General features: G+C 41.3%; 1 protein-coding gene across 5 annotated transcripts; it reads left to right on the top strand.

Moving 5' to 3' along the window:
* Nucleotides 1-815: 815 nt before the first annotated feature.
* LOC148013558 (pentatricopeptide repeat-containing protein At2g13600-like) lies at nucleotides 816-20,384 on the top strand. 5 transcript variants are annotated; one of them, XM_087668226.1, is made up of 3 exons: nucleotides 816-1,205; nucleotides 16,154-16,379; nucleotides 16,471-20,384. In XM_087668226.1, the coding sequence occupies exon 3, from the start codon at nucleotides 17,505-17,507 to the stop codon at nucleotides 19,455-19,457; it is 1,953 nt and encodes a 650-aa protein (XP_087524352.1). In that variant the 5' UTR covers nucleotides 816-1,205; nucleotides 16,154-16,379; nucleotides 16,471-17,504; the 3' UTR covers nucleotides 19,458-20,384. The 5 variants fall into 5 exon arrangements, with proteins under 5 accessions (XP_087524352.1, XP_087524355.1, XP_087524354.1 ...); XM_087668229.1 differs by lacking the exon at nucleotides 16,154-16,379 and having other exon boundaries at nucleotides 17,520-20,384; XM_087668228.1 differs by lacking the exon at nucleotides 16,154-16,379 and having other exon boundaries at nucleotides 17,191-20,384.
* Nucleotides 20,385-21,266: the final 882 nt, after the last annotated feature.

Genomic DNA, 21,266 nt, shown 5'->3' with positions numbered 1-21,266 from the left:
GCTAAGTCTAGTTGGAGACAGCTTCACCAGGACTAGCTAACAATGTTCTAGAGATTAGATAAGCATATGATGATTTTGAGAAGGGAACCCACAAACTTTGGTCCAAGGGTTGATGCCTTGACATTTTATTGAAAAGGTAAACTTGGAGACAACTGGATTAGCAAAGTCTATGCATCCCATGTAGGCTAGACATACCACAATTGGAGGCAAATCTGGATTACTATTGAAGGTTGCCCCTTTGGTCTAAGTAAGCGGTGGGTACTTTACAATCAAGGCTATCATGTTCATCACAGGAACAATTAATACCTAACATAGTTTACTCTACCACATTTGAGCTGCATTGCAGTGTGGTATAGTATAACTTTGTGGGTAAGAGATTCTTTTAGATTTGTTTCTTTTAGATTTTTGAGCAAAATCGGATGGTAGGTTGTTTAGGTGGATATATAGGGATTAATGTGAAAAGATGAGACATTTTGATTGCAATTGCCCAAAAACATTGTAGAAAAATGAAGGGAAGGAGGAGTAGGATGATAATTCTAATCCCGAAGATGCTAAGGAAAATAAGGATTTTTAAAAAATCACAAAAGATGCGATAGAAAAATTTAAATATAATGCGATATTTTAAAAGGTACCAAGGCTCCCATTGGGATGAGACAATCCAAGATTGGTCTGTTCGTGGGACTCGAGCTTAGCCAATTGCATGTGCACACACACACACACACACACACACACACTCTCTCTCTCTCTCTCTCTCTCTCTCTCTCTCGCCTTAAATTGGATTGCCCTTTAGGCTCTTGGTAGGAAAATAAGCATATTGATCGAGTGGAGAAAGGAGATACATTTGATACGTTTGGGAAGGCTACATGTGTTCCTGAGAAGTAGCTTATAGCACCATAACAAGGCAAGTAGTGGTTCCACTATCAAGGAAAATATCCCTCCACGGAGAAGGGAGCCAAGGACACCAAGAAGAAGGATAGAGACAGTCCTACGACTAGTCTTAAGAAGATGGCCCATATAGAGTGAAGCTTTACAGACCTCTATGCCCTCTTGAGGGCTTTAGGAATGTTAACTCATTCTTATCTCCTAACGCCGCCAAGGGTTAGTCTTATTAGCTGGAACGTGCGGCCTCAGAGAGCCAAAAGGACGTTGTTTTGGGACCCAATCGGACAATTCAAGCTAGACATCCTTGCACTACCAGAACTTAAGTATGGCTCTGACTCTGGACTAATTATTCAGAACTATGATGTGTTTCTTAATGTCCTGGCATATGGTTTTGTAGCCATGCTTATCCCCTTCAATAAAAGGATTAATCCTAAGCTATCCATCGTTAACTGCACATATCAGTACATTCGGTGTTACGATAAGCAAGGCTAACCAGGTTTTCAACATCATTTATACATATGCTCCCACGTGTAGCACAGAAAGGGCAGATCTATGTCATTGGCTGGCAGATTATAAGGACACGAACCCGACATGAATGAGAGCCTGCTTGTAAGTGATTGGGATATAGCCAATAATGGAGGTCATATGTCACATGTCAGGAAGCCTTTACATACAGAGGTCATATGTAACATGTCAGGAAGTCCTTACATACAAGGGAGTTTGCTGTGTGGCAACAACTCCAAACCAATTTGGAGCTAGTAGATATCGTAGATATTGATGGAAGTGGTAAGCTTCAAACTTTGAACTGGCAAGAAAAGATTGATGATCGGTCATGGTGAGTGTCATGATTAGTCACAGTTTACTGTTAAGGCGGTGCTTGTTGGCTTAATCTGGCTTTTGATGCAGAGGTTCTTACAAGGGTTTCTATATTGGATAATTTCCCTCTGCTCAGGAGTTTCAATTGCGTGTAGATGGTCAAATCTTCCAATGACCATGCCCTTCCGCTCCCCTTGAACCTTAATGTATGTCTCTTTCCTGTCCCATGGTGATTTGGTAGTCCACATTGAGCAGTAGTGGTGGTAGAGCGTAACAAGCATTGTCAAGTTGATTCTGTGCCAGGACCAAGTTGAAGGTGTGACTAAAATTTGCAGACTATGACGGTGAACATGCATCTCAATTCAGGAATGTCATATTGGTGCTTTGCATGATTTTCCTCACGATGAAGCCATGCTAAAGTTCTTGCAAGAAGTTGAGATTTACATAGAGAAGCAATAAGAGTCAAGAGTACATGGTGCAAGAATTCTCCCTAGGGCTGAATGGATGAAGAGATGATTGTTTTGCCACAATCTTCTTCAATGTGGTGAGGAAGAAAAAGCTCAAAGATGCAGTTACTGAAGCGATGGACAAGGATGGTTAGATTATTAAGAATGAGAAGAATATAGGCAATTCCTTTACAAATTTCCTAATTGACATTGTGAGGGATGAGCTTCTAGTAGATGATGACCCTTGTGTCAGAGCCCTGATCTTTTGGATTGCATGCTTTGCTTACTGCCTAGGGAAAAGTGTGCCATTCTAGACTGACCCTTCCTTGGAGATGAGTTGAAGCAAGTGGTTGATATGAAGAAAAAAAAAGAAGTCAGCTCATAAAGATGGATTTCTAGTTGAATCTTATCATAGCTATAGGGAGGTATGTGGTAAAGACCTCATCCAATTGCTCAATGAAGTCTGGAGATTATGCCAATGGTCTGCGGTGGTCAATGTTGGAGTTGTTGAAGTGATAAGAATCATAGGGGACAATAATGCAAAGATTGGTGTTTGGTGACAATGTTAAATGTCTCATATAAGGTACTGGCAAAACATGTGCCGGCAAACAATTTGGTTCCATACATGAAGAAAGATCCTCTGCTGCGAAATAAGAAGCTTGTCATGATTAATGTGGAGCTCGAAAAGACTTGTGACATTGCAAGGCGGGACTTCATCTTGCTTTGGCTCTCCAAGTTAGGTTTTGGGCCGGTGGGCTTCTGTGGCATAGTTGGCTTACAGTTTTCTGATGCTTTAGGAATCAACATCCCTCTGCTTCAACAGTTACCTTCAAGAACCTTTTAAACTTCAAAGATATAGTAGGCAAGGATGCCGATTGGCTCCTTTGGTGTGCCTTTAGTATCAAATCACTTCTAAGACATGTATACTACTTGGTTGGTAAAGGTGCTAATAAGAGCCCACCCTTGCCTGACGGAAGTACCTTTAGCTCCTAGATATTTGTAAATGACATTGCAAATATTGTGGAGGAAGAAAAGGGAAGCACTAGGAGACTTTTGCAGCTTTATAATAGGTCTTGTCGTGTGTTCGGATCGAGGGTTAGTCTTGCCAAGAGTGTAGTTTTGAGACTTGTCTTTGATTAGGCTGACAAGGTGTTGCAAAGTTTTTTGGACTTTAAGGACATTGGGCCTAGGAGGGTCATTAGGTACTTAGACCACATGATTGGACTAGGCCTTACCATGAAACAGAGATTTAGTTGGTTGAAAGACTAGAGACTAGAAAAGATATAGTGATGAAGAATGTTCCCCTTTCCGTACTTAGGAAGTTGGTTGTAATCAAACATATACTTTAGCCCATGATTGTGTTTCTTGCCTCCATGTTTCCCTTATGCAAGATGCTTTGGGTTGAGATTGCAAAGCTATTCTTTTGGTGCAAGAATTAGAAGCAATGGTGGCACGTTGTAAGTTAGCATCAGATTACATCCAGTAAAGAGGACAATGGATTTAGTTATACCAAACTTGCATGTCTGGGCCACTTTGCTCAACTAGCAATGGATTAATGGATTAAGAATTTGTAGTCCTCCTAGCTATGGGAAACCTCATGGAGATCTTGGATTTCTTACCCACCAACTATTGGAAAAAGGTGGCCAGAAATTGAGGTGAAAAAGGCCAATTCTTACACTCTCTTGATCAATATTAGACAATCAAAGATAGTAGATACAATTGCAAATGTTGATATTTTGCTTGAGGTTGATTGGAAGGGCTCATTTGTTGAGGGTGACTCCTAACTAAAGCCCTTCATCTAACTCAATCCAATAGCTTACCTTCAAACAGTCTCTGTAGCCTAGAATGTCAAGGTGGCACAAGGAGTGCTAGAAGGAAGATGCGCATACTTTGGTATGGTAGGGAGCAAAGGTCGATGACAACAATTTGTGGTGGACTAGCTGTTCTTGCTATAGTAGGAGCACCTAGTGGTCTATCCTTTTGTCTTTGGAGAAACCATAGCACTAGTGTGTCAAACCTATAAAGGGAGGGTGGGAGGAAAAGAAGATAACGGTATCCGTGATGATGCTATAGAAAGAAATAATCTATAATTTGAGAGTATTGCTGATCTTGCGACCTTTCTTCTCCTCAATAAAAAACGAGGATCTTTAGCTCTTGGAGCACCTCTGCTCTAATACAATGTTGAGCGACGGAACAGTATGCTTTGATACCATGTCAAGAAATGGTAGGGTTTGTGGGGAAAATCACAAAGTGTATGGCAACACCGAGACAAAGAAACTTCAAAACACTAAAGAAGAAGATGAATGAAGAATGATGAACACTAAATCATGCTGATACAATCGAGTGGAGCTGAGAGATAATTGCACAGTGTTAGTTGATTACGTGACAACACTTGGAAGAGATCTACATTGTGAATGTATTCCTTTGGGAAGAGGCGTCGATGACGAGGAAAAGAGCTGCTCTATGGAGGGAGCAAAACCAGACTTCCGGGTTGTGGAATGTCAAAGTAAACACTAGAAGATGAAGGATAGCAGTAGAGGGAGTGAAATGCAACCCTCAAGAGCTATGGGAGATGAAGGATATGCTGAAATCTCCTCGGGATGATGGCTGCTATCAAGATGACTGTTTGCCTAGCCTCTGACATCATATTCACAAATGACATTAGTATTATGTTTTACCTTAGTCATCTATAGTTCATTTAGTCTTGTTATGTGAATGGACTTTAAAAGTCATATGATTAGTGGTTGATGTAGTTACAAGAGGCATAGCCTAGAAAGGCATGATTCTCTCTTTGTTCTTACTGATCACGTTGTATGAGATGATGAGTTTTTTATGATGGAATCAAGCTTTGATAGTTGTGCCCTGTTTCTTATCCTGTTTTTGTAGTATTCTCTGTTTGTTCTCTCTTTATTGCTGTCATAAATGATGAAGTAGTCTCTTTCTCATGTTCTACAATGTTATTCTTGCTTTCTATGTTCATTTCCTCATGCGATAGAGCAGTTTGCTGCAATACCTATAGCAACAATGTAGTCCTGTTATGTATTCTGCATAGACTAAGGGTTGTAACAATGGCTGTTGCACAGCCCTTCATGAAGTGACGAAAGCACAAAAACGCAAGTATTTGATATAGGGCTGATAACGAGGGTGTAACCTACAGTAGACGGCCTGAATTTGCTGCAAATGCAGCCTCCTTAAAGTGGCTTATGGATGGGAATCGTCATTTGGGTGTTGGGGTGGCAGCAGGAATAATGATGAAGTTGATCTATTGTACCAGTCTAGGGAGGAGGAAAACCGGTAAACACAGCAAGGGAAATGATGAAGAAGGGGTTGCTAGGCTTGTGTGGACTCAAAATGCAGCAAGTGGAGTGCCTAGAGCTGATGGTGATGTGAAGAAGACATCTAGAATGAAATTGTGGCAAGGGGTCATGATTAGCTGAACAACACCACGAAGTGAGATATCTACTAGGGTAGGGGTGTGGACAAGAATGGTAGAGGGCTAAGCTTGAGGTTGTGATGGGGGAAATGATGAATGGATGAGAGAATATGTGCGGAGTGATGAATGCCCATGCCTTGTTTATAGGCACATGAGTCACTGAATTGACTAGGGTGGTGCACTGATTCTCTTGTGTGGTGCTTAGACCCTAATAAATGATACAGATAAATCCTTTTTGGGGCTATAAATGGAGACCAAAATACGAATAATACAATGAACTTAATGACTTTGATGTTTCAACACTTTCTTCCAAGATGTAAAATAAGATAAGGAATACCTCTTACTATCTTGTAAGATGTTGGCCATTGCTCACCCTTCTTTGAGAGGATAGATTGAAAACATTGGAATTTCTTATGTGAAAAATGGAACTCACCTTTCATATGTTAGTCCTAGATATGTTGAGTGCCCCCACCTGTAAAGCAATACTCTTCTATAGAAAACAAACACAATTGTACGATAAAGCACAAATTGATAAAGAACACAGTTAGGGTTAGGGTAACTTAGAGACAATGAATGAATGAATGCTGAATATATACGATGCTTAATGCAATAGACACACTATGCAAAGGTGAAATATTGATCGTTGAATTCCCTTGTCTCTAGGACCGGTGTAGAGAGTATGAGCTAGAGAGTATCATACTTTTAATGATCTTGAAACATAGCATACAACCTCGGAAAGTGTACAATAGCAACGAATGTAGATTTGGGTAGGGTGGATTGGTGCCGAACAAGACAAACACAAGTAGAATAGTGGGCTATGGGTTGAGAATAACTTGGAGGATAGAAGTGTCAACTGGAAATTGAAAACGTAGTAGTATGCTGTCCCTGGAAATGGTGATAGTTGTATGTTATAAAGGTAGGAAGCAAACGTGTTGGCAGCAACAAACACAATGTTCTACAGCCTCTCCGATAGTAGGCGATAGCTAGAACAAAGTGGTTAGGCTAGAGAGCTACCACTTGCAGCAAAGGCAAAGTGTGGAGGGCTATAGACTCGACAACTAGGAGCTGGTGTAGGCCAGTCACCACCACAACCAGAGGTATCCGTCACAAGGGGGTGTAGACAATAGTGGAGAAGTTGGCACCACTTGATGGAGGACTTGAAAAATGAGATAGGACTTAATGGTGGGCAACTTGTCTATTTATAGAAGTGTGGATTCTCCCAAATTAGGATTTAAATTATGGACACATACACTCTCTAGGAACGCACATTGTTTAATGAAATTTTGGTAAATTTGAGTTTGAGTTTTGGGGCCATAATAAAGAGCTAATAATGCCTTTTTTAGTTCAACACACCCTCTCCAACCCAAAATTGGAACTAGAGAGGAATTGTCACGATAGCACAAGCCCATTTTACCCCAAGGTGTCACACCCCAAAGCAGCCAAGGCATTGGGCAAAGAGTGCTTGTTGATTATTTAGTGACCCACTAAGACTACAAAGGCAATGGCTATCTTACCAAGGGAGCCCAAGTAATCACCCTTGAGAGGCCAAGGTATGAGACAAAGGGTGCTTGTCGGTTATCTAGTGGTTTACCAAGACCTACAAAGGCAGACGGAACCACATCGAATTGCTTTTTGTAATAAAAAAGGGTTTGCGCCCTATCAAGCAACTATGCTACTAGGGGGAATGATAAAGGATAATTAGATTCAACAAAACATATCTTGAGGCGATGGTTATCTTGCCAATGGAGCCCAAGTAATCACCCTAGAGAGTCCAAGGCATTAGACAAAGGATGCTCGTTGGCTGTCCCGTTGCCTACCAGGACCTGCAAAGGTGAGTGGAACCACATTGAACTACTTTTTGTTTATTTAAAAAGGAAAAAAAAAGGTTTGCACCCTATAGAGCAACTGTGCCGCTAGGGAGAATGATAAGGGATAATTAGATCCAAAGTAGACAAGCTATCCCAACCACCTAGGGGTGTCGATCATGAAGAAAATATGGGGGATACGTGCTAATGAAAGCAAGAAGAGTGCCTTGGAAGATTGCCATGGGAGCTGCCACGAATATGGTGGATCAAAAGCCAACCACTCTCTAACTGAAAAGGAATAAATGCTTATAGATGCATATTTACAAGAACAAAAAGTCAATGCATAGGGTAATGCAAAGGGCAATGCAAGACGTCATGCTCATGCAAAATGCTATGCAATGGTGCCATTTGAACAGTGCCCTCACAAAGGGACTGTTCACTTGCCCAAGCGCCCTTTTACAATCATGATCATCCTGATGATTCGAATAATGATACAATAGTACAATAATAATGTCTTTGAAGTAATTAAAATTTTGTAAACACCAAGAGAACATGATTGTCCCCTCTCACCATTAGATAGGTGGAAGGAGAAGTAAGCACCCTCTCTCTACATGAAGTCGATGTCAATGGGGAAAAGGAGAAGCACCCAAAGAAGAAGAGTGAACAGCATATCTAGTTGAAAACCTGTGAAATGAATGGCCTCCAGTGTCACCTCAAGGAAAGGAAGAACTCGGCCTCGAGAGGAGAAGACTCCTTGTTGGTTTAGAATGTGAAACCCCATCAAAGAAGGGCAACCAAGATGTACTGAATGATCCAAGTCTTTGCTCCGATCAATCGGTAGATCTTGTAAGGGTTAGTGTCAACTTGCAAAAGATGTGGGCAATGAAAAGATTACCACATAATACCATAAAACACACATAGTTCAATGTCAATGAAAAGTGCTTGTGAGTGCAATGTGTTGGGTTTTGGAATGGTCTTACCACCAAAAGGTAGGCATGCCAAAGATGTAGGAAAGTAGGAATAGGAATGTGCATTGGAAGAGAGAAGCTAGGCTAGAGCATGTTGTGCAAGAATGTAGGTGGGAAGTTTGGTAGGTCTACAATTAATGTTGTTGACATTTAGACTGGTTTGGATAGGGATTCCACACATTCCACATTTGTTGTAGAAGCCTTATAGCATGACCATTGGCATAGAGCCATGGAGCAAGAACTTGTAGAGCCATTGAGCGGAATGTTATGTGGGAGCTGGTTCCTTGACCAGACAAAGGGAAAGTGATTGGAGTGAAGTGGGTCCTTAAGACCATATATCATAGTGATGGCACTTTGGACAAACAAAAGGCCAAATTGGTGGCTAAGGGGTTTGCTTAGAAATTAGATGTTGATTTGACGACACCTTTGCCCCTATTGCATGGATGGTGACTATGTGGATAGTCCTTGCCCTTGCTAGCCCAATTTATAAGGTGGATGTGAAGTTTGCATTTTTGAATGGAGACTTGAAGGAGGAAATTTGTGTTGAGTAGCTTCTTGGGTTTACTTAGTCAAATGGATAGATGTACAAGCTTAAGAAAGCTCTCTATGGCCTAAAACAAGCTCCTTGTGCTCGGAAGGAGAAGATAGACACCTTTCTTTGCAAAAGGTCAGGGTATCGAAGATTAGACTCTGATCCTAGTGTTGGGTTTTACTCACGCCTACGCTCAAATAGGAGTGTTGGCGATCTGCAGTAGGACATTGGGGCACTTTTTACTCTCCCTAAGAGAGGTTTTTTACCCTAGTCATATTACTCTCTATTTGTGTATTTATGTTACGCAGTTCGATCACTTATTACACATTACACACTTTCGTGTGTAAACGCACCCCACCTTAAGACACTTACACAACCCTAAAGTCTAAGGGTTGTACTTTGTACTTTGTCTTACACACTTAGAATCTAATCAAGTCGTGCAGTGACCACACACTCACTCTCTTTATTGTCTACACTCCGTGTGCTGAGCTGATAGCTGCCATCTTTGATTCAACATTTTTGGTATCAGAGCTCGAGGTTCAACTGGACAGCTTCTACACCAAGCAACTTCCCGCCAAGCTTGCCAGCCCAGTTGGGCAGTCCCTCCACCAGCTGCAGCACCAGCTGCCTGTTCAGGCAGCTGCCACCGCCACCCTGACCTGTCCTGCAGTGCCGCTGCCACCCCCAACTTGTTGCCTGCAGGCTACGCAGCCTGCGCGGCCTGCATCTCTAGTTATTGCCGCCCCTGCCTGTTGTCTGCTCAGGCTGCGCTGCCTATGCCGCCCGACTGGCCAGCAGTCACCGCCAGCTCCTCCTGCACCAGCTGCTGCCAGTTCTTCCAGCTTGTCCAAGCTGCTGCTTGCCAGCCTGAGCAGTCCCGCCTGTACTCCAAGCAATCTCAGCTCATCTTCAGCTTGTCCTAGGTCTATTCTCGAGTTATAGGTATAACTTATCATTTTATTCAAAATATCAGAGCCATAGCAAGGGGCTTTTACAAGGAAAGGTCTATTTTTGTCACAAGAGGTGCTTTCGTTAATTGCAGAAATTTGTTGAAGTTTGGGTCAGAAAATTTGGGGCTTTTGCATGTTTGGCAGACATTGGCATATATATTGAAGTTTCAGTCTGAAATTGACTGAAATTGTGCACATTGGACGATCAAATTTTGGGGCTTTTGTGTTTTTAGTGTTGCTAAGCACTGTTCTTGCATTGTAAAGCATGCTAATTGCTGAAATCTGTAAAAATTTCGGCACATTGAGACAGTAGTGGTCAAGTGTGACACAATTTAGTTAATTACAGCTTGGCATTTGCTGTAATTTCCGGAAATTTACAGATTTCCAGCTTAGGCCTGGCTTTGGTTATTGCTCTTGCGCCTTTTGGAAGAGTGACATTTATCATGGCCAACGAAGGATAGGGTGATGTCTTCACTTATGTATCTAAAGAGGATTGATTGGATGGCAATAACTATTCTCTATGGTCCATGATGAAGAATGTACTTGTTGCAAAAAATCTTTGGGATTATGTCAGTGGGGAAGAAGTTCATCCTGCAAATATGACTCTTGCTACTCCTCCATAAGGAGGTTGGAATAAGTCGTGATGTTATCAAAGAATACAAGAATGAATTAGTCGAGGTAAGGCCCAAAAATGTCACGTACTAAATTATTGTGGTCAAAGGCAAGCTCCAGTTCAGCCACCATCCCAAAGAACAGCTGCACAGAAGGCTTGGGACACTAGGGATGCCCAAGCATTGCCACTTATTGCATTGGTACTTCAATGGTCTCTAATCCTGCATATTTAGTCTGCAGCTACTTCATGAGTAAGCATGGCTTACACTTGAGCACATGTTTGTTGGAAAAAATGATACTCACATTTAAAAAAAAAAGGAGCTTGAAAATGCAAAGATGGAAAAAGGTGATTCTATGCAAGATCATCTTAATAAAATTCAAGACTTGCACGAGTGGTTGATGAGTATTATTCTGATGCTCAGATGATCTCTACTACTTTGAATTCTTTGCCACCCTTTTATTTGGCCTTCCACATGGCATTGAATCTCATAATACGAGTTTCTCTGCAGCCACTTACCTTTCTTTAGTTGGTTAGTTTGTTGTTGGAAGAAGAGCAAACAAGGAAGAATGGTGGGGTGGATGTTGTAGCCTGTGAATAGGCTTTTATGGCAAGATAGAAGGGCAAGGGCAAGGAATGCTCCGCAGAGTTCTTGAAGGTTAGGAACTTTACAAAACAACAAGAAGCAGGGGGGCACGCAAGCCAAGAAGGGTAAGTGTTATTATTGTAAAAACCAAGTCATTACATCACTGAATGCAAGAAACGCATTGCTAAGGAGAAAAAGGAGGAGTCTAGGATATTTGTTTCAGATGCATCTTCTATTGCTACTACTATAGAATTTGCGTCATTCATCGTTGATCGTGACTATTGTTTTTACACTTGCAGTTATGATTCCTCTTGGGTAGATAGAGCATTCAGCTCTACAAAGGATGCTAACACTTGGTTCTTTGACAGTGGTGCTTCTAAGCACATTACATTTCGTAGGGATTTGTTTATCTCTGTCACGGGGACGTGAAATTTTGAGATGCTTTAATCTTGCTAGTAACATTTGATTAAGTTATTAATCAAATGTGCAAGGTTATTTAGCACATGTGATGCACATGGCAGTTATTTTATGGGAATGGGCCAAGGACCCTGAGGATGCAGTGGGTGTTAAAGGCAAAAGTTGTGTTAAGTTATGCCAATTGGGTTTTGGTGGTCAGTTGGTGCCAGGTTGGACCCTAGGACAATTGTTTGGCCATTAAGTGTCAGTGGTGACATTAGGGACTAGCATTAATTAATTAATTAATGCTAGTCTAAGGGTCAACAGAGGTTGGGAACCACTCCAAGTTGCAAATGGCCTAGCCAACTTCATTACAAATGGGCATGTTTAATTTTGGGCAGGGTCAAAAGGGCTGAAATTAATTTTCAGAATTAATTAATTCTAAGAAATTAATTTAATGGCTGAAAATGCATTAGGAAGGCTGCCACTTGGCAAAACTTTCCATGCAACTAGGGAGAAGGCTGTTGGAGGGTGGTGGAAGCTGATTTGCAGCCGTTCTGAGCTTGGTGGAGGGAGAGGAGGTGATCAGATTTGGCTCTAAGAGGCATCGACGACTGATCGTGCACCGCAACAGGACAGGGGGCAGCAGGTGTTCTCTTCGGCCTCAAGAGAGGCGGCGGTAGGAGAGGAGGGCTCGCCAGCAGAGCTAGTGTTTTACCCCCCTTTTGAAGCTGTTGGTGCCATCAGATTTGCCATCAGAGCTACGAATCAAAAGATACATTTCAGCTGATTTTCTCTCTCTCTACAACATTCGCTCATCTCCTCCAGTCTATGCTCAAACATTCTCAGTAATTCTCAGTCATTGGTAGCAGAGTACAGCCAAATTTGGTGGACAGCAGAGAGTTTACTGTTGTAAACCCTAAATTACAGCAGTAATTAGGGTTCAGCAGCCACCTTGGGACCCGTGCCATCAGTTAAAGGCATTGTACACTGAAATCAGCACTGAAAATTCGTGGAATTGTGAGGATTTCAGATACCAACTCATCTATTGTGAATTTGGGGCAGCATTTGACCAGTTGGGGTTCCGTTAGAGCAAGTCCTGGGTGAAAATCAAGGGGTAATTTGCCCAAATGCTTTGCTGATTATTGGAATAGCAAGGGGCTTTTGAATCACCAAGGAGATCGTGAAATCTCAGCTTGTAATTTATCCATCAGCAATTGAAATTAAAGAAATACTGAAAGGGGTGCCAATTTTGGGGTCAACAGGGTGTCCATTGTCCAAGTTTATAAAGATAAAGTGAGCATTTCAGTTTATGTTCATTTGCTAATTGCTGTAATTAAGTGCTTAATCAGGTTAAACCACCCTATCCGAGAAGGAAGGCTGGTTTCAATCTCTATTGTTACAGCTCCTATTGGCAAATCAATGTAATGTGCCAACAATGCATCTTATCTTGTTAGAGGTGTTGGAGAGATTGTCTTGAAAGCCATTGATGGCTCTACTCTCCGGTTGCATGATGCATTATATGTGCCAGGGATAAAGAAAAATTTGCTGTCCATTTCTTTTTTAGCAAAGTGTGGAATGCAAGCCACTTTTGATGATGATAAATGCATGGTCAGGGATAAGGAATTCTTGACTTTAGTACTCACTGGCACATTATGTCATGTACTTTATGATTTAGATGCTCATTCGATTGACCAATTAGTTTACTTGGCATCTACTATTACTCCTGCTATGTTACAGGCAGAGTTGTGGCATGCTCGTATGGGGCATGTGAACTATGTCAGTTTGATGCTTATGTAGTGTACTCAGATGTTGCAAGGCTTACCTCTCTTGGAGAGACCTATTGAGCACATTTGTGAGGGATGCATTTTGGGAAAACTGTATAGATTTTCTTTTTCTCGTGATGTTGCTTTTAGAGCCATAGCCAGGTTGTAGATTGTGCATTCGGATGTGTATGGACCCATGCAGACAAAATCATTGGGTGGATGTTATTATTTTGTTACCTTCACTAATGACTTTGCTCGTTTTTGTTGGGTCTATTCATTGATGAAAAAGGTAGAAGTATATGATGTATTTTTGGCTTTTACTGTACTTGTGGAAAATCAATCTAGTTGTCAAATTAAGGCTCTTTGTTCAGGCCAAGAGGGGAATACATGTCTTCCTTGCTAAATAATTTTTTGAAGCAAAAAGGCATTGCACTTTCGTACTTTTGGGTGTCTTGCATATGCTCATATTTTCAAAGTATTGAGAAAAAAATTTGGACAATAAGGCTGTCAAGTGCATATTTGTGGGGTACAGTAGTGAAGTAGAGATGTGATTTTTGATGAAAAATCAGAATTATCTCTTGCTGGTTATGACACCTATCAGTCTGCAAATGATGTATTTGAAGGGCTGCTGCCTATTTCTTTTGGTGACACAGCTGAAGTTCAGCCAGTTGCTCCATTAAATAATGCAGAAATTCAGCCTATGGCTGATCTGAATATTCAGCAAGATGCTGAACTTAAGGTTCATCAAGAGCATGTGTATAATCAGGAGGCTAGACAAATACCTAGATGGTAATTGCAAGATTACACGATCATGCTAATGCTATGGAGTTGGTTATGGCAGCAAATACACTTGATGATGATGAGGCCGATTCTTTTAAGGATACACAACAAAGTGTGCATTGGATGGCAGCAATGCAAGCTATATTTAATTCATAAAGAATCAAACATGGGATTTAGTTACATTGCTTGTTGAAAAGAAATCCATTGGTACTAAACGGGTCTATAAGCTGAAATGAAAAGCGCAAGGATCCATTGATAAGTGCAAGGCCAGGCTAGTGGCAAAAGGCTATGCGCAAAAGCAAGGCATTGATTATGAGGAGACGTTTGCTCCTATATCCTGTATGACTACTATCAGGTATATGGTTGCATTGGCCGCCCATTATGGTTGGATTGTACATTAGCTTGACATTAAAACTACATTTTTACATGGGGAACTTCAGGAAGAAGTGTATGTTTAGCAGCCCATGGGTTTTGTAGTTGAAGGATCCGAACACTTGGTATGCAAGCTGAAAAAGGCTTTGTATGGTTTGAAGCAAGCTCCACGAGCTTGGTATGCCAAAATTGATGCCTTTTTACTTAGCCAAGGGTTCTTTAATAGCCCATTAGAGTCTACTCTTTACCTATGCAAAGAGGGGGATCCTTGTTGGTCATTTGTCTTTATGTGGATGATCTTCTGCTCATAGGGACACATGTTGATTAGATTTCAGCATTTAATAAAAATTTGTAGTAATCTTTTGAAATGTTAGATTTGGGGCCTTTGCATTACTATTTGGGCATTCGGTCTATTCATGATACTGAAGGCATTGGATTGCCATGGTCTAGATATATTGGTAAACTCCTCGAGAGATTTGGCTTCTAGGATTGCAAGCCAGTAAGTATACCAATGGAGATTAGACTTAAGCTATCTTTGCATGATGACAATATGTTTGACATTCATACATATGCTCTAGCAGTTGGACGTCTCATTTGTTTATGCAACACAAAGCCAGATATTTAGTTTGCAGTTTTAGACTTGAGCAAATATATGCACAGCCCACGCATGTCGCATTGGCAAGTTGTGAAGCATGTTTTTCGTTACTTGCACGTAGAATCTAATCAAGTTGTGCAGTGACCTCACTCTCACTCTCTCTACTATCTACATTGTGTGTTGAGGTGATAGCTGCCATCTCTGATTCGATAGCTAGATTGTATGTCCGCATCTTAGGTGGCTAACTGCAATGTTTGTGCTTTACGTGGATGACCTCATACTAACAAGGGACCACACGTAGATGATGTAGTAGACTAAGGATGCTCTTAATCAGAACTTTGAGATGCCTAACGTGGGGTTACTTCATTTCTTCCTTGGCCATTAGATATGGCAAAGTGATGGGGGATCTTTCTATCTCAACAAAGTTATGTTCAGGAGCTCTTGGCCACCTTTGAGATCACAGCTTGTCATCCCATCTCTATTCCTACCATGAATCCAAACTGGAAGATTTCAGCATATGGAGATTTCATGGCCGTTGATGCTTCTAGTTACCAAAGGCTAGTTGTGTCGTTGATTTGGTTAATTAGTACTAGACTTAATCTTCGTTTTTTGGTAGGTTTGCTTGCAAGTTTATGAGTGAGCCCAAGAAAACTCATTGGTAGGTTTTTATGAGGATTCAAGTATCCTTGAGCAGTTATTGATCCTTAGATTGGCATTAATTAATTGATTAATGCCTAGTCTCTAATGTCACAATTGACATTAGTGGCCAATATATTGGTCCAGGCCCAAATCTAACACCAGGTACCACCTAGTACTTGTTAGGCATAACTTATTACAACTTTTGCCTTTGGCACAACTGATATCTTAGGGTCTTGGTTCCCACATAGTGAAATAATCAACTTGCACCTCATATGTGCAAGTGACATTAGCACATTTAATTAACTTTTAATCAAATGCTAAGCAAAGCAATAAAATTTCACATCCTCGTGGCAAGGGGTCACAGCTTTTGTCTTTGGTCCAGCAAAAGTAGGCATTCTTGTGGTCTCCAGTATATAGCACACACTTCTTTGAGGACCAAAATGCCCTCACAATAGCATCCCTTTTGTGGTAAGCTTGCATGGATTCCAGAACAGCATGCACAATAGGTTTACATGACAGTGTATTTGACATAGTGTTTATTTGTAGTCATAATTTATGGCATGACTGTAATGAGCAGATCTGGATTTTGGACAAGCAAGTTATGTGGTGCTGGTATGTGGGGACCTCTTATTGAGAGCCATGTTGTCATCCATGAGATGCCTGTTCTTTTGGTGCTTTGGACTACCACAGTTGTACCAAGGCAAACCTGGCTTTCTTCTTTTTGTCTTCTTTGGCCAGAATTGCAGTAAGGGAGCCTCCTCCTCTGCCTTCATATCACCTGAACCATCTATGTCTTCTAGATGGTGAGCCAGAATTGATCCCTACAGTGAAGCCGTGCTCGCACAATTTCTTACCTCATTCCATTGCTCCCCGTGTTCAAATTTCTTCTTGTAGGTACTCTTTGCCTCTTTCATCTGATGATAACGTCATCGAAATCATATAACAAATGCAAGAATGGCGCCTTTTTGATGTTCATCACAATCTATGTCAAGAAAAAGACTGGTGGGATGAGATGCTTTGGCAATAATTGAAACTGAAAGTGAGAATGCTTGAAAGAATGAAAGCCATTAAGAAATTTTTTGTGCATTACACTCACATCAACAACAGAATCATCCAACATTCTGGGGAGGAGGCACCGGTTCTTGTGTTTGCAGGGAGTAATGGCAGACTGACAGCAGCTAACGCCTTTTCTGATTGGATTACTTGGAAATGACTTGCCAGATTATAAATCTGTAGATGCAAAGACAGAAGTGGTCAGTGACAGAAATCCAATAAGATGGACAGGAAGGGGAAAGATCACAGTGATTAAGCTGACCCCTGGCTGTAGAAACGTGAGAAACAAGAAAAACACCCTAGCTCTCTATCCTTAGGAATTCTGTAGAGCGAGAAGATGACCAGAAAAAGCAGATATTTTTACATGCCATACGAAGTCCAATTAAGTGGAATAAAAGTTGATGCAAATTGGAAAACGCACGATTCCACCCCTTGACTGCATGAACCACTAAACAAGGCAATGCTAACAAATCTCAGAATATTGAGAGCATTGGGCCTTATGTTGTCTTTAAAAGATGATGATAATGCCAGATCCTTGAGATATCATGTTGTACTTGGCAGGTAACATATTTTCCTTACCAGCATGCAACATCATGAATGGTGAAGGCTTGTCGAGAAATTGCTTAATTTTCTTCATATTTGAGGCACAAGATCTGCCAGCGTATTGCAAGTTTAGCAGGAATGGATATTGAGCTGTGAGGGCAAAGAAAAAACGTTTGGGTGGCACTTATCTGCACAGCCAGATCCTATTGTAGAGTACTCCATTACATGTGAATACAGCTAGCATCCAATGGATCACTGCATTTATCTGAGGTTGCTGTTTGCAATTACACTTGTCCCTTCTAATTGTGGATGTATAGTTACCCCATAGTTTGATGTGGGACATGCAGAGTTTCGGCTTCCAGCAGGTCCTACTATTATCATCATCGGCACTGGAACAGAAGTTATGGGGAAGAATGACAATCGCCCAAGAAGAAAATGACAAAGATGAACTAGTCAAACTTCTACCTTGCTCATCACTGCCAAAACAAAAAGGAGGATCGCAACCCAGAGGTCAGGAAGAGGGACCTTTTGGTGCTGAAAATAAAAAGGGACTCCTTAAAACAGCTCAAAAAAAGAAGAAGATACTCATAAACAGCAGAACACAGATTCTTCAAGAGGACCATTCTCATAATTTTGTAGCATTATTGAAGCACTGTGCTGACCAGAAGGATCTGGAGAGAGGTAGCAAGTTACATGCTGAGGTTGCTAGAAATGGCCTGCTGAAAACGAACTTCTTTGTTGGCAGCACTGTGATTAGTATGTATGCTAGATGTGGCTTGCTTGAACAAGCTCAAAAAGTTTTTGACGAACTTCCTGCAAAGAATGTAGTGTCCTGGAATGCGCTTATTGCTGGATATTCCCAACAGGGATGTGCTGAGAAAGCATTGGAATGTTACAGAAAGATGCAAGTTGAGGGAGCCTGTCCCACTGGAGTCACCTTTGTTTGCATCTTGAAAGCCTGTGGCAGTATAGGGGATATAGATATGGGACGAGAAGTACATGCTGATATTATCAATGAAGGGTTTCTGAAGTTGAACTTATTTGTTGGAAATGCATTGATTGATATGTACTGCAAATGTGGCTCAATGGTTCAAGCAAAAAATGTTTTTAACAGTCTTCCTGTGCGAGATACAGTTTCCTGGAATGCACTTATTGGAGGATTTGCTCAATGTGGATATGGTCGAGTGGCACTTGATCACTTCGAATGGATGCAACTTGAGGGAGTCCCTCCAGATGTGGTGACCTATGTGTGCAGCCTTAAGGCCTGTGGCATTTTAGGAGCTATAGACATAGTTCAAGAAGTGCATGCTGAGATTTCCAGGAAAGGTTTGCTGGAGAAAGATCTTTTTCTTGGCAATGCATTGGTGGATATGTATGCCAAGTGTGGTTGGCTTGCAAAAGCACAGGAAATTTTTGACAAGCTTCCAGTTAGGGACATTGTCTCGTGGAATGTATTAATGACGGGGTATGTGCAACATGGATATTGTGAGGAAGCAGTCAACTGTTTTGACCAGATGCAAGTTGAGATTGTGTGTCCAAATGAAGTCACCTTTGCATCTACCTTGAGGGCCTGTGGCAGTCTTGGAGCCATAGATAAAGGCCTAGAAATACATGCAGAGGTAATTAAAGGAGGATTGCTGGGAAAAGATGGTTTTCTTGAGAATGTCCTTGTCGATATGTATGTCAAATGTGGCTTGCTCATTCAGGCTCAAGAAATGTTTGATAAGTTTCCAGTTAGAGATGCAGTAATCTGGAATACACTAATTGCAGGATATGCCCAGCTTGGACAGATGGAAAGGGTTTTTTGCACACTTGATAAAATGATAAAAGATGGTGTACAGCCAGATCCTATCACATGCAGTAGTATTCTCACTGCATTCTGTCATACAGGTCTAGTGGATAAGGGCCAGGTTTACTTTGACAGTATGAACAAAGAATATGGTATCATCCCAACACTCGAGCACCATACATGCATGGTTGATCTTCTTGGGCGTGCAGGTCAATTAGATAAGGCCCTATTTATGATCAAGAAGATGCCTATTAGTGGTGATCTTGTCGTGTGGCTTACTTTGTTGGGAGCATGTCGAAAGTGGGGGCATGTGGAGCTTGCAAAGTATGCTTTTAGCCAGGCACTGCAGCTGGATGATAAGGATCCTGCAGCTTATGTCTGCATGTCAAATATATTTTCAGAAGCTGGCATGCAGGATGCTGCAAATATGGTTCAGTCTTTGAGAGCCAAGAAGCAAGATTTGGAGGATTCAAGGGATTGCTGGTCGATGGAGTGAAACACAAGCATGGAAGAAGCCTCAGAATATTTGGCAGACATATGCAAAAACAGTTGGCAGTGGGGGATGAAAGGTAGGATTACTTATCTGAAGCTAGGACTTTGCTGTCAGTATGGTGGTTGACGGATATGCCTCTGATTCATCTTTGTTTATCTTGAGGGTTTCCTAAGGTTGCTGTGGAAGATCTGTGCTCCACATTTACGGATCACTATCTCATCGTTTAATGTTGAGGCATTGTGAAACCAATTGTGCCTCTTCTTTCAAAGGTTTGCAGGCACATTTTTCAGACCGATTTCATGGTATTTGACAATTCATCTCCTCCATCACATCATGCATCGGGGCTAGCATTAACGTATGCACACTTCTCAAATTGATCTTAACATATGCCTTCTCACTTATGGTGGCTTGATGCACATGCATATGGTCCTTAATGCTGTTGAACTTGGCCTTTCATTAGCCCTTTTAATTTCTCTTCATTTGTAGATATAGGTCCAAGGTTGCCAATATATGTATGTATCCAAACATACTTCCTCTAGATTTGGAATGTATCTTGTCACGTCTTTTACTTTTTAGGTGAAATTTCCATGCCTACTAGGAGCTTGGATATGGCATGTAGGTTGATAAAAGAGGTCTTCCAGGTTTCCATTTGACTTGTGTTGCCTAGGTCTATAATCACTGTTACCCAGTCTACAACAAGTCTATAATCACTTGCATGGCCTTGGTCTATAATCACTGTTATTCCAGTCTACAATAAGTCTAGCATTTCTTATCTAGGCTCATCCCAAGAGGAGATCGTAGTCTACACTATTCATCACTGTTCAGTTAATTGAGAACCATATTTTTGAAATCTCCACTAGCTGATCCTTCAGCACTCTCATGAGCATACCTTGGATTGATCAACTGCTATCAAATCGATGGAGACGTTCTCTATGGGTGGGTTACCCCAGCCTTAAAGCACATGGTTGTTTACAGTGCTAACTTCCATGCATATATCAATAATACATTTTCTTGTTGAGTCTAAAAAGGCCAACACATGAAGTAGAGCATGGTTCTCGGCCCCTTGTATGGGGTTTCTCCGTCACCACCTTCTATTCATGCCTTACAAGTCCTCTAGATGACTGAAAGCACACCTATGGGCCTTGTCACATGGGTTGAAGCTAACACTGCAATATGCTAATACCTACTTCTTGATACTTGTTGTACATGACCTTCTTAAGTGTTTGCTGGTATTTGCCAAAGAGACCTACAGGTTCTTTTGGCTGTTCAGGGATGTGTGTTGGTTATTCGAGGACTTCACCCTTATGGATCTTGAAGGAAATCTCATGTTCATTAGTCAATAAGCTTGGTGAACATCTCTTCAGCTTGTTCTTCTATTTCTTCTTGGATTTTTCTGACTAAGTCCTTAATTTGATTATGGCTCTTAGTTGTTTCTTTAGTTGTTGGGGGTAAAGGCGTGTGTGCTTACGCCGCCCTATATTTACTTCACACAGTGTGACCGCACACATGTACACTGCAGGTGGTGGGCGCCCATCATTGTCACTTAATTCTTTATTCTTTTAGTGACTATTGAATAAGGGAAGGTTGGTCACACATTGTGACAGTTGGGCTTTCAATATACAACGCTTCTTTCTCTTGCTCTCTTGTTTCCGCCTGTGTGCTTCCACTTGGGCTCTACCTTTCAACTAGTATCAGAGCCAACCATTCGAGGAGTTTCTTTATCCTTTACTTCAGCTTGGATTCAAAGCTTTAGCTCAAGGTTTTATGGCAACTATTATTTCTTCCTCCCAAGATATGCATTGAGGATTCCCT

This window comes from Lygodium microphyllum, chromosome 26, assembly GCF_053477565.2.
Source record: "Lygodium microphyllum isolate KBCC chromosome 26, Lygodium_microphyllum_v1.1.10, whole genome shotgun sequence".
NCBI lineage: Eukaryota > Viridiplantae > Streptophyta > Polypodiopsida > Schizaeales > Lygodiaceae > Lygodium > Lygodium microphyllum.
Note: the sequence above shows the minus strand (reverse complement) of the source record. Positions and strands in the feature narration are given on the sequence as shown.